Here is a 12,626-nt window from a genome sequence, read left to right on the forward strand (position 1 = left end):
TATATAAAATTTAATGTCTTTTTACATTATTATCTAAAAAGCCGCGTATTTGCGCGGGATCTATACTAGTTATGAACAATCTTATTTAAGTTTACAAAGAAATAAAGCTAACACTTAAACAATGAAAATAGACTATACTCGTCAGAAGACCATCCGGGTACAGATTTTAGTCCAAGTCACCTCAACTTTGAGCCTAAACATGGACCAGCTTCCCTTCTTACAAATGAGAAAGAGAGGGGTGATGAATAGATCCTATATAAGTTGAACTGTTGAAGTCTCCAACAAACATTTGCTTCAATTTCCAACCCAGTGACCCACTACAAGAAAATGATCGAATGTGGATTGAAAAAAATGCGATTAAGGCTTATTTAGAACTTTTTCTTCGGTTTTCTGATTTTAACTTTGCGGAATTTTTAATAATTAATGTATTTGATACTCCCTCTGTCCCGTGAGACCTGGTAAAACGGGTTAACGGGTCGGGTTAGTTCGGATTTTTCATTGATTTCGGGTAATTCGTGTCGCAACTGTTCATTTCGTATTATTATGTACCACTGTGTAAACAATGTCGCTGAATATGAACGAGGTGTTATTGTTATAAATTATGACCTGGGTTGTAATTTTGTGGAAACTGATTATGCTGTATAACTCTTACTAGAAATAGAGGTGACAAATAGGGATCGGACCCGAAAACATGTACTGGATCCTAAACATGTACTCCCTCCGACCCACTCATTTGTTGTCCTATTCCATTTTAAGGTGTCTCCGTCAATTGTTGTTCTTTCTATTCTATTTTAAGAATGCATTTGATGAGCAATTTGATCCTCTACACTATATTTGGTTCATTAATTGGCCCCCTCCTCTTTCGTTGGTCTTTGTTGCCAAAACTAAATGACAACAATTGACCAGTACAAAGGGAGTAAGTATGGTAACCCGGACTCCATTCGCTTTGAGATTGACGATTCCTAGATTGCTTATCAAGCTAAAGACACTCGGTACGCATAGTAGTGCGTTGTTTGCTAGGATTTTGTTGATTTATGCATGTTATTGCACTTTTGAATCTGATTTAAGAGTTTGAAAAGCGGTTTGGAGGGAAAAGAAAGGGAGGCGGGGGATTTGGAGGGATCCATTTTCCCTCATTTAAGGCAATTCAGAATCCTCCCACAATAGGCAAGATTAGGAGGGAAATTGTATCCACACCTACTTTCCATTCCCCCTCCCTTTCCCTCCTTCTCTTTCCCTTCCCTCCATTCCCCTCCCCTCCCTTTCCCTACACTTTTGCTATCCAAACACACCCTTAGTGAAAACGGCCGTAACTTTTATGTATGTGATGATAGAACAATAGAAAAATCCTAACTTATTTTCATAATGCAATGCTTTGAAGGAAATTATATTTAAGTAAATACTTTAGTTGGTTGATTTCAACGAAGTTACATATTTGTTCATCCAAGTACCCATAAGAGAAGCACAACGAAACTCCACCACTCAAAGATGCTATTGTGCCTATTGGAGATCAATACGCAGTAAAATTGTGTAAAATCATATTATGAATAACTTTAAATCACTTTTAAGTCATTCGGAAATGTAAGAAAATCACAAAGTTAGAATTCTGGATCGAATCAACTTCAATAAGAAAAAATCCCGTTTGTCAAGAGGGAATCCAAAACCCAGTCATAATTTCTCTCTAGAATAATAATGCTGAACAGACAAGCTATGGTGAAAAAATCCTACAAGTACTAAGAAGACTTGGCAGACGATGCCGCCTTTTTCTTTGAACTCTCCGGTTTCTTGTCTAAGTCGGCAGTCTTTCTCTTTTCTTTCCTTTCCCTTTTCTTTAATGAAGTCATGTGAGCTTTGAGAATGGTTGCATATGAAGCTTGAAATCGCTGATGTTCCTTGGCACCCACCTTGTACAAATTCAAAATTCAGAAAACCATGAGACCATGCTACTAACCCCCAAGTCGGAATGTCTCAAACAACTAGCCACAGGCACAGTGACGGAATCAAAAGTTTTTAAAATGGACTGACTAATTGAGTGCAGAATTTTTATTTTGTAAATGATTTAGCTATTTGGTGTCACGGGAGATACTACAGCAAGCATCCGCCTCTGCTGATGCTGCTTGTGAGTTCAACAAACAACAGCCTTACCCCATCACTAGTGAATTTGACCAAGGGAAAAGATACCAATTTTCACTAGAGCTTTAACAAAAATGTAAAAACGATGAAATTCAATCGTCACATTCAAAGTCAATAAGTGAATGTACGATTTCAACAAACAACAACATTAATCCATAGCTAGCGAATTCGACCAAGGGAAAAGATATCAGTTCATTCAAGGGATGGCCAAAAACATTTAGTTTCACAGTGAATTGAAATGTGTACCGATAGTAGCTTAAAACCATTAAACAAACCAGGCTTTCCTTACTATACCAGGAACGAATCTTAGTCAGAATCAAGTTCTAAACTACTAATGCTGCAGTTCATTCTCACAGTTACGGATCTATGTCATCTTGATCCAAATGATTTTGTATAACTAAATGCTTTTTTACAATTTTCATTATGCAATTGCTATGGTTGGCATCCTCTGTCAAAGTAATACAACATGCTTCATATAACACCTCAAGCACAGGCAAAACATGCTGTCAAGTACGATAACCAGTTAACCACTAAATGAAATATAACCATTTACCCATCTGCTAGCATAGGAAGTAAATTTGTCCAAGCCAATCATGGCATAAAATATAGACCGAGATCGTCAAAACAAATATACCTCCATCCAAATTTGTTCTATCAAATGAAACGGTTCTTTCACTTTGGAATGAGCAAGTCATGTCACATACTCACAATATACACTATTAACTATTTGTCGGTCCTACATTCCAGTGATATGGGGCCAATTACTCACAAATCAATGTCTCTTCTTAAATACCTAAACCAAAATAAAGGGCTCTCAAAAAGTCTCAAACATCACATGGAACCACAAGCACATCTAAGATCTCGAGATTGCAGGATAGTTATAAGCATTGTAGCACTGTGAAATTCCCAGCAGTTTTGTGACATAGAACCTCGAAAACGCTTCAGCATGCGAACTAGTCAAAGAATATAGATTTCTTTATAGCTAGGCAGTCGGCACCATGAACATCTAGAACAGTCCATACAACCGCAAAACTATAACTTAACATGATCAGCAAATAAATCTATTCCGTATTCTACAATCTCAACTACAACTTAACACAAGCTCAAACAATGCAAATCAAACTCACAGCATTAATCACATAGCTAGGCAGTAGACACCATGAGCATCTAGAACAGTCCATACCAATGTTGAATCAAACAACAAACCATGGTAACTCCTAACAATATTCTAATCTCTAATCGCCGACATAACTCGTAAATTAACTTACCAAAACTATAACTTAGCATGATCAGCAAAGTAAATGTTTTCCCAAATCTACAATCTCAAATTCTCAATTACAACTCACAGCATTAATCACAAAGCAAGTAACATAATAAACATCAACAAAACTGAGAAAACATCAAATCAAGAGCAATACCGAAGTAGAAATCGTCTTTTTGCCATCGGTAGCGCGAATCAAACAGCGATAATCAATCGGTTGATCGGATGATTTCAACTTGTTTCGATGCACTTTCGCCATCAAAGACGCTGTAATCAAACAAACACCGCACAAATCAACTCAATTAATCAATCATCATACAATAAAGATCAACAATTTCGCAAAAATTATGAAATTATGAAAAAAATCGAGGAGTTTAGAGTATGAATTTACATCGCTTCATAGTGACCCAAACTGAACCTTTTTCGGTACTGCGTTCGTACATTGCCGTCAATTCATTGAGAAACGCGTCAGTGTTTAGCGCCGGCATTGCGGCGGCGGCGTTCACGACGGAGATTTTGGGGGAGAAGAATATGGCGGAAGATCGATTGCGTTACGATTTTTTCTATTACCCGTCAAATATCGACTTTTAATTAGATCACTCCGTCCTACTGACGGCCACTATACATAATACTTCCTCCATTCAACTCCACTCTACCATATTAGTTTTTGCACACTATTCACAAATAAACCTTCAATTGTAATTTCCTCTCAATACATAAGTGAAAATATATTCAAATTTTGTTTGATTCGTCTTTACGAGTAAATTAAAAATATCTAACTTTTATAATTTTTGCAAATACGTAGCTAACGATATTTACCGCGTAAAACACGCGTTGGCAAACGTGAAAAAGCAAAGTGGTAGAGTGGAGTTGAATGGAGGAAGTACATCACAAGCTGAAATGGATAGCCGCCCTCTCACAAAACACAAAATGCAAGTGGGAGGGCAAGTGGAGATATATTAGCAAGTCTCATTGAAGACGGATATATCCGTCATAAGATGAAGACGGGTCAAGTAATAGCCAAGTGGATAGATAAGACAAAAGCAAAATGTTTAGGGAGTAACATTCTGCTTTTGTCTTATCTATCCACTTGGTTATTACTTGACCCGTCTTCAGCTTGTGACGGATATGTCCGTCTTCAATGAGAATTTGTCATTTCACCCCGTTTGCACTATTCATTTGCATTTTGTGAGAGGACATTATCCGTCTTCAGCTTGTGACGGATAGTGTCCGTTTTCAATGAGAATGTGTGGATATCACAAATTGTCTAGTATATGACGCAGATTATTTTATTTTTACAAAATTTACTTGAGTTGGTTTAAAACTTATCTTGAAATTAAACTATGGCCTCTGGATGACAGTCCATAGTTTGATTTGTCTTTTAATTAGATTTATCACAAAAATAAATAGATAGATGTAAATATGGAACACACTATATGTGATAATATTATATGTATTTGACAATGTATTAAAAAAAGAATCGACTAATGTGAAAATTATTGTTGTTGAACTTTAATATTGGTTGAATATTGTTATTTTTTTAATTTTGCTCGCTACATAACTGTTTTTAGCTTTATGTTTGTATAACTATAACTAAATAAATGTTAATTTTTAGTAGTAGCATGATTTTTGAAAAAATAAGTTTTAACAATTATCAAAGGAAAAACTATAACTTAACATTTTCAACCAGCATTTTATCATATAAAATCAGTTTATAAAAAAATTAGGGGTTTTTTGTTAAAAACTACCTTATATTTAGAGGTATTTGTAAAAATACTACCTTATATTATTTTTTTTGTTTTCAACTACCTTTGTTTTCTTTATTTTTGGTCAATAACTACCTATGCTAAGAGTGTAGACATATTTGGTCTGTTTTCCGGTTTTAACTTATCTCACATGACACTTTTATGTTTTAAATCTTACTAAGGCCGATTTTGGGAAGTTATGAAGTACTTACGCTTAACTTTAGTAGATGTTTGTAGTTATTATTGAAATGTGAAATTCATTAATTTTGCTTATCTGAAGTTAAATTGTGGTTTGGACGCAGTTGATTATTGTTGTTTGATATTAACAAAGTCATGTAAGATAGGTTAATGTCACTAAATCGACCAAATCTCGCCATATTTTCAGCGTAGGTAGTTTTTGACCAAAAAAAGAGAAAACAAAGGTAGTCTAAAACAAGAAAAATAATATAAGGTAGTTGTTTTACAAATATCCCTAAATATAAGGTAGTTTTTGACAAAAAACCCAAAAATTAGTATGAAAAACTTTAATCAAGTCATTAACACATTCAATTACGAAAATTTCAATTAAAATATCAATTTTAATTATAAAATATGAAACTTAGATGTGATTTGTAGATGTTACACTTACACCTCTTTTGAAATTTTTAACTCATTAAATACTCAATGTACACAATTAATTTAATATAGATAAAATAACATTTTTGTTAAAAAATTTAGTTAATTTATGTATAATGTGGAAGAATTAGTTTAGTAATTTTACATGCGTGTGAGGTGACATCATAATAAGCTAAAAAATTCTTGTCAATCAGGTCATCAACATGTCTTTTAATATTATTTATAAATAAATGAATCCATTTCTTCTAACTACCATCTAATTACTTCCATACAACCAACACATGGTGAACGACCATCTACTATCATACTACTGATAGTAGTAAGTCTAGGTGATTAATCAACCATTCCAAACCCGTTCTTTGACGTGTCTTCTTGATCACTGATAATAGGTTGATACTAGAAAATATATTACCAAGACTTCTGCAAAGATCTCTATTTCGCTTCAAGTCTGTTTGTAAAAATTGGTTACTCTCCATTTCAAGGTAAGATTTTGCGAAACTGCACCTTAGATGTTCATTCAGAAGGATGTGTTCAACTTGTTATCCTACGATGAACTTCGATAGGATTTAGAACAGGCCGTACTTCATCTTGACTTTGATAATAGTTTAGGCTGGGTTATTGATATCACAAATTCTCATTTATAAAGGATGTTATCCGTCACAAGCTAGAGACGGAGCGGATAATAGCATAATCTAATAATATGGGCCAGATATACTTTGAGCAAGTGTGTATTATTTATTATTTAATATTATATTATGTAGGGTACAAGTAGCCCTTACATTTTACGTGCCTGCTCCCATTTTACGTTCTCTACTTTCTTTAATATCTTCATCATCATTTTTTTTCTTACCATCGTTGTCCCAGCCCCTTAATAGAATTCTTTCTCACAGATAAAGAACATCTATACCTTTAAGTTAAGCGATCTTTTTCTTTCTGAAAAAAAAAAAAAAAAAAAAAAAAAAAAAAGCCCTTACATACGTTGGAAATTCCGAATATACCACGGAGAGTAGCTTATATACGAACCCCTACACAATAGCATTTGTACAGTGTGAAAATCCATTGTCAAATCAGAAGTAGAAAAATACCCCAGACTCGTCTTCTAAAACGCAGCATCTTGGCATAGAACCCCGCCTAAAACTTGTTGTGGTTGCTCTACTTGAGTATAACTTTTAGAATCACGCCAGCCCCGACTGTCCGACGTCCCTCCCTCACAGCAAAGTTTTGCCCTGGGTCAATGGTGAGAGTTTTTCAAGATAATCAAAGAAATAGACTCGTGTCTCAGTAATATAATAATATATCAGCAGAAGTAGTTGATTAAATGTTGGAAAATGAAAGGGCGCCACCGGGTGACATCCAATTTGGCCGCCACCCTCTCACATGGGGTGAGTGAGGGCCCCTCAATTAAGAATGGTTGTGAGACGGTGGCACCCAATTTGAACGTCACCCGGTGGCGCCCTATTACGCAAGCTGTATAGGCAAGATGCATCAAGCAAATTGTCCATCTGCTGCATATAAGAACTGACAACTTTACGAGATTCTGAGGCTCTTCCTTTCTCCCTCCACACCGCTTCATCCGTTTGAAAGTTGAACGACAAAACTATACTCTTAGGTGCGTATAACAACTACCAATTTTAACAGATTCAAGCCTGGTTGAGGAGGAAGCGGTGTGATCAATTCAAAAGTAGCAGTGACATTGTCATCGAGTAACACTATCTTTACATCCTCCGGTAATATAACTTTTCCTGCAGTCTGTCACAGATGCAGTTCTCAGTCAGATAAAACTGAGGCATAAAGTTAGTCACAGACTCACAAAGGCATTATGACGTCTACCCTCATCCTTTGTAAGGACATATATTTCTGCCTCAAATCTTTTGTATGTTGAGCAAGATCCTGCTTTAGCAACCCACCTGAAAGGTGAGAAGAGATATTAAAGTCTTAGAACTGTATCATCATTGAAATACTAATCTGCGTAAAATTTTCAGCAGCCAGATTATTTGGCCGTTTAAAGGGTTGAATCCTCTACTGAACATTTCGCCTTTGTGTTAAACTAGAGATTCTGACTAAGATGGTTTTTATTCCTAGATATAAGAATAAGAGTAATTTAATATTTACTCCCTTTTAGAAACCTCTTTTCTAAATTTACTCCCTTTTAAAAAATTTTATTATTTTACTCCCATGAAATGTTCTCAGGTCAAAAATTGCACCCAATTGAACTTTAAGTTGAAAAGTCGTGTTTCTTGACCGTTTTGCCCCTCTTTTATCACTAACCAAACCTCACCTGTTTTGCCTCTTCACATTCACTTTCTTACATCTCATTCTTCCCTCCCATTTTCATCGTCAAATTTTTACTCAGAAATTCAAATTTTTACTCAAAATTTTCCCCTCAAATTAGAGCACTGGTGATTCCTTCAGTGATTTTTGACGATTCCAGATTCTTAACTGTAAGTTTCCACCCACTACTCATGTTCATTGCTTTAATTTCTTTGTTTTAAACCGTAATTTCTGAGTTTAATTGCATGTGTATTCATTTCTGGGTTCATTGCATGTTAATTTCTGGGTTTAATTTGAGTCTAACTTTTTTTTGTGTTGTTTAATTTCTGGGTTTAATTTTGGCAAATTACTTTATTGATTTCCCTAATTGATGTGGATTACTCCTTTAATTCTGTGTTTATAGCCCAAATATTTATGTATGAAACCCTAATTTATGGGTTCGAAACCCTAATTTATGGGTTTGAAACCCTAAATTCTGGGTTTGAAACTTTAATTTATGGGGTTTCCTAATTTCGGGTTAGAAACCCTAAATTGCAGGTTTGAAACCCTAATTTCTGTGTTTTGAACCCCCAACCCTAATTGCTTTGTCCTAAACTATTTCATAAGTTCGCATCCCTAATTGTTGATGAGGTAACATTGTAGGAAATGACCTCAGAAACAACCTACAAGAGGGTAACTGTTCGTGCCTTTCATGGGGGTGATTTTGAGTGCAAGAATGGTAAATTTGAGTATGTTGGTGGTGCTGTACACCTTAAGCATGGTATTCTCTTAGACAATGTCACTGTTGATTTTTTTAAGAAATTGGCTACTAGCTTAACTAAAAGAGAGGACTATGAGATTTGGTATAGAAGGCCAATGAGGAGTATTAGTGATCCACATGGGAAGGGGTTGTTAGTTTCTAGTTTTGATCTTGTCAATATTTTGAAGACTGTGTGCAAGACAACCCATACAAATAAGTGTGTGGATTACTATACCAAGGACAAAGATCTAGTGCTACATCCGTTGTTTTAGAAAGGACAGAAAGTGTGAGTGTGAATGTGGGCCTAGGGAAAAAGATTCGAGGAGGAATCAATACTTTATCTTCCAAAAACAGTTGAAAGGGGCCCACAAATGAGCCTTAATGACTCTTTACCATTCAAAGCACCAGGACAAAAGCTACCAACCCCAAATAAAGTTTCGCCATACCCTTAGAAAAAGCCCTAGACAAAAGATACTCCTACAACACAAAACTCTACCACACAAAATTAAAAAAAGGATAACTACCTCGGATCTACAAATTATCAATGTCCCAACTCGGAGGAGAAGTTGCCTTTGAGGAGGAATCGAAGTTAGGTGCTCACTGGGATTGTTATAAGGGAAAGAGAAGAGTGGGTCATTGAAGAGGGCGTGATGGGTCCGTTGTTGTGTGAGAAAAGGGTAAGGGCAAGGGCAAGGGTAAGGGCAAAGGCAAGGTCAAGGTCAACAACAAGGAGAAGGACAAGGTGATTAAGGGTGTGAAAAGGGAAGGCTAAGGTCGGTGAAAGCGAGAAATGAGGAGGTAGGTGGATTGAAAAAAAAACTGGTAAAGGGAAAAAGAAGTGAGTGTGAAAAAAGGGAAGAAGAAATTGACTGCAAAGAAAGCAAATGAGGGTGATGAGAATAATGATGAGTCTGAGTTTAGTGATTCTGAGGTTAGTGAAGCAGGTTTGAGTGATCAAGATTTTGGTTTGAATGAGTTTGACCTTGGTTTGAATACATTTGATTATTTCATTAATAATCAAGAAAAAAAGAGGAGACTCAATATTAAAGGGAGTGGAAGGTGGATTAGGTGTTGAGGGGAAGAAGGCAAATAAAGAAGCTGGTGAATGTTCAAATGCAAATGAGAAGGTTTTAGTAGGAGTTGATGACTTAGATGTTAATGTCAGTTCAGATGTGGATTGTGACTCAGATGAGCTAAGGAGTCTTCAAGGATCTGATGATGAGGCATGTCCTTACCCTACTTTTAATCCTGATTTTGATTTTGGGAAAAGTATAAAACTCAGCAAAGGGTTAAAGTTCCCAAGTGTTGAGATATTCAGAAAGGCTTTAATCCATCATAGTGTGAAGAATGGTTATGATTTCTGGTATTCTCACAATGGAAGGGACAGGGTGACAGCACAATGCTACAATAGGTGTAAATGTGAGTGGAACAAGAAAAGGTCAAAATTGGGTAAGTGTGTATGTGGAGTTGATAATCCTTGTAGGTTTTATGTGCATGCTAGGAAGTTGAGAGACCAAGAGACATTTCAGATCAAAGGTTTGAGGTTGAAGCATAAGTGTGTAATGTCAAATTACAATAGAAAGGTTAGTTCTGAGTTCCTTGCTGACAAGTACTTGGAGTTCTGGAGAACTATAACTTAGATTGGAAGATAAAAAGATTTCAAAATCATGTGTTAAAGGATCTTGGAGTTCATGTCAGTTACATGAAGTGTTGGTTGGCAAGGTCAAGAGCCAAGTTGGTTATCCATGGGAATGGCAATGACCAATATGCCAGGGTCTGGGATTATGCGAAGCTCTAATCAAATATAATCCTGGCGGTTCACTTTTGTGGTTTGTGATAATATTGATAGGCCTCCTGTTATATTCAAGAGTTTTTACACATGCCTGAAAGCTTGCAAAGAAGGGTTTAAAACAGGTTGTAGACCTATACTTGGGATTGATGGCTGTCATTTGAAAGGAGTATACCCTGGCATGTGTCTAGTTGCAGTTGGGTTAGATGGGAATAATAACATCTACCCAGTAGCATGGGCAGTGGTAGAGGTAGAGAACAGGGATTCTTGGACCTGGTTTTTAGAGCTCTTAAGCCATGACATTGAGAAGGTGGGTGGGGAAGGCTTAATGTTATATGTCGACGGGCGTAAAGGTTTAGTAGATGCCCTAGCTAATGTGGTTCCAAAGACCAACATAAGGTTAAAGTGCAAGACATATTTGGGCTAATTTTAAGCTCAGGTGGAGTGGTCGATTATTCAAAGAAACATTTTGGGCAGCAGCTAGAGCATTGACAAGGGTAAGTTCAATTCTATTCTATTTCAGTTTAAATTGTTTAGCTAGTTGAATCATCGCTTTACTTTATGCTCTAATTAATAAACTCAAACTCCATCATTACAGGCTGATTTCAAGAGAGAAATAAAGGGCATGGAGTTCTTGTCAAAGGAGGCACATGACTACTTGAATGACATTCCCCCTCAACATTGGTCTACGCATGCATTTGATGTAAGTTGCAAGTCAAACCTTCTCCTGAACAATGTGTGTGAAGTATTCAATGCAGTTCTGAAAGAAGCAAGAGATAAACCAATACTCACACATTTAGAATGGATGAGGAGGTATGTAATGCAAAGAATTTGTCAAAAAAGAGAGGGTGGAAGGAAAGTTGATGAGAGGTTGATGCCATATGTGACCAAGTATTTGGAATGGGCAAAGGATGAGGCCAGATTTGCTACTTTTATGCAATCTGATGATGGTGAGTTTGAGGTTGAGCTGAAAGGAGAGCAATATGTTGTGAACTTAAACAGCAGGTCATGTGGGTGCAAGTATTGGGACTTAACTGGTCTGCCTTGTCCCCATGCAATGGCATGCATGCTTGAAAAGAGAATGGACCCCAGAGACTATGTTGATGAGGCATACTCAAAGGAGAGGTACATGCTCACCTATGCCCACTCTGTTTCTCCTATGCCTGGTGTCAAACAATGGGAACCAACAGGTTTACCAGAGCCACTACCACCACCAATGAGGACCATGCCAGGAAGACCAAAGTCAAAGAAGAGAAGAAAGTCGTAGGTGAAAAGGAGGACCAACAAGTGAAGAGGTTGAAGAGGACCAACAATTGTAGCCACTGTGGTGGCTTAGGCCATTACAAAAGAACATGCAAAAACCCCCCTGCACCTCCAAAGCCAGCTGCAGCTCCTGGTGGAAGGCCTCTTGGTAGAAGTGAGTATGCAAAAAATGAAAGGAAAAAAAGTGCAAGGGCCGCAAGAAAAGAGACCTGGAGAACAAAGACACCACACCGACAACTCCCAAGTACCTCCACTTTGCTGCAAATGCACCCAACCAAGCATCAACCACTTCTATGTCATTCACTGATCTGTTGACCCAAGCTTCAAACAACAATGCTCCGATCTTATGTTGTTGTTTTTCAACTTTATTTACAATCGTGCTTTCTTTGTTGTGTTTTGAACAATGAAATTTCATTATGCTCTTTCATTATCGATTATCATTTGAACCATTTTATCTTTGAACAATGAAGTTTATTTGATGAATGTCAATTTCGAGTCTTCTTAATTGTTTTGTTGAGATGAAAGTGTGTTGCAGTTGGTTTGGTTTGTGTATACTGCAGTAGTTGCCTTTCAAGCAGTAACAATTGTTTAGATGGTTGTTCATTGAACAAGCCCTTGTGATTTTCTGGTTTATTTGTTTACTTTTGAAGTGCATTTACTTGTGTAAATGTGAGAAATGAACAATCAAACCAGAAAATTAGTGAAAGGCTACTAATGCAAAATTATTTCATCAACGCCAAATTCGCACATAACCAAATGCTACCATTGTCATTACTGCCAAATTCTTGAACATTAGAGTACTCATAACAT

The 12,626-nt window shown here is 36.6% G+C and overlaps 1 protein-coding gene across 1 annotated transcript; it reads right to left on the minus strand.

The window, feature by feature from the left end:
- Positions 1–1,598: 1,598 nt before the first annotated feature.
- LOC141618833 (signal recognition particle 14 kDa protein-like) lies at positions 1,599–3,988 on the minus strand. Its single transcript, XM_074435900.1, has 3 exons — positions 3,786–3,988; positions 3,552–3,661; positions 1,599–1,904 (listed from the first exon to the last, which is right to left on the minus strand). The coding sequence occupies exons 1-3, from the start codon at positions 3,880–3,882 to the stop codon at positions 1,734–1,736; spliced, it is 378 nt and encodes a 125-aa protein (XP_074292001.1). The 5' UTR covers positions 3,883–3,988; the 3' UTR covers positions 1,599–1,733.
- Positions 3,989–12,626: the final 8,638 nt, after the last annotated feature.

This window comes from Silene latifolia, chromosome X, assembly GCF_048544455.1.
Source record: "Silene latifolia isolate original U9 population chromosome X, ASM4854445v1, whole genome shotgun sequence".
NCBI lineage: Eukaryota > Viridiplantae > Streptophyta > Magnoliopsida > Caryophyllales > Caryophyllaceae > Silene > Silene latifolia.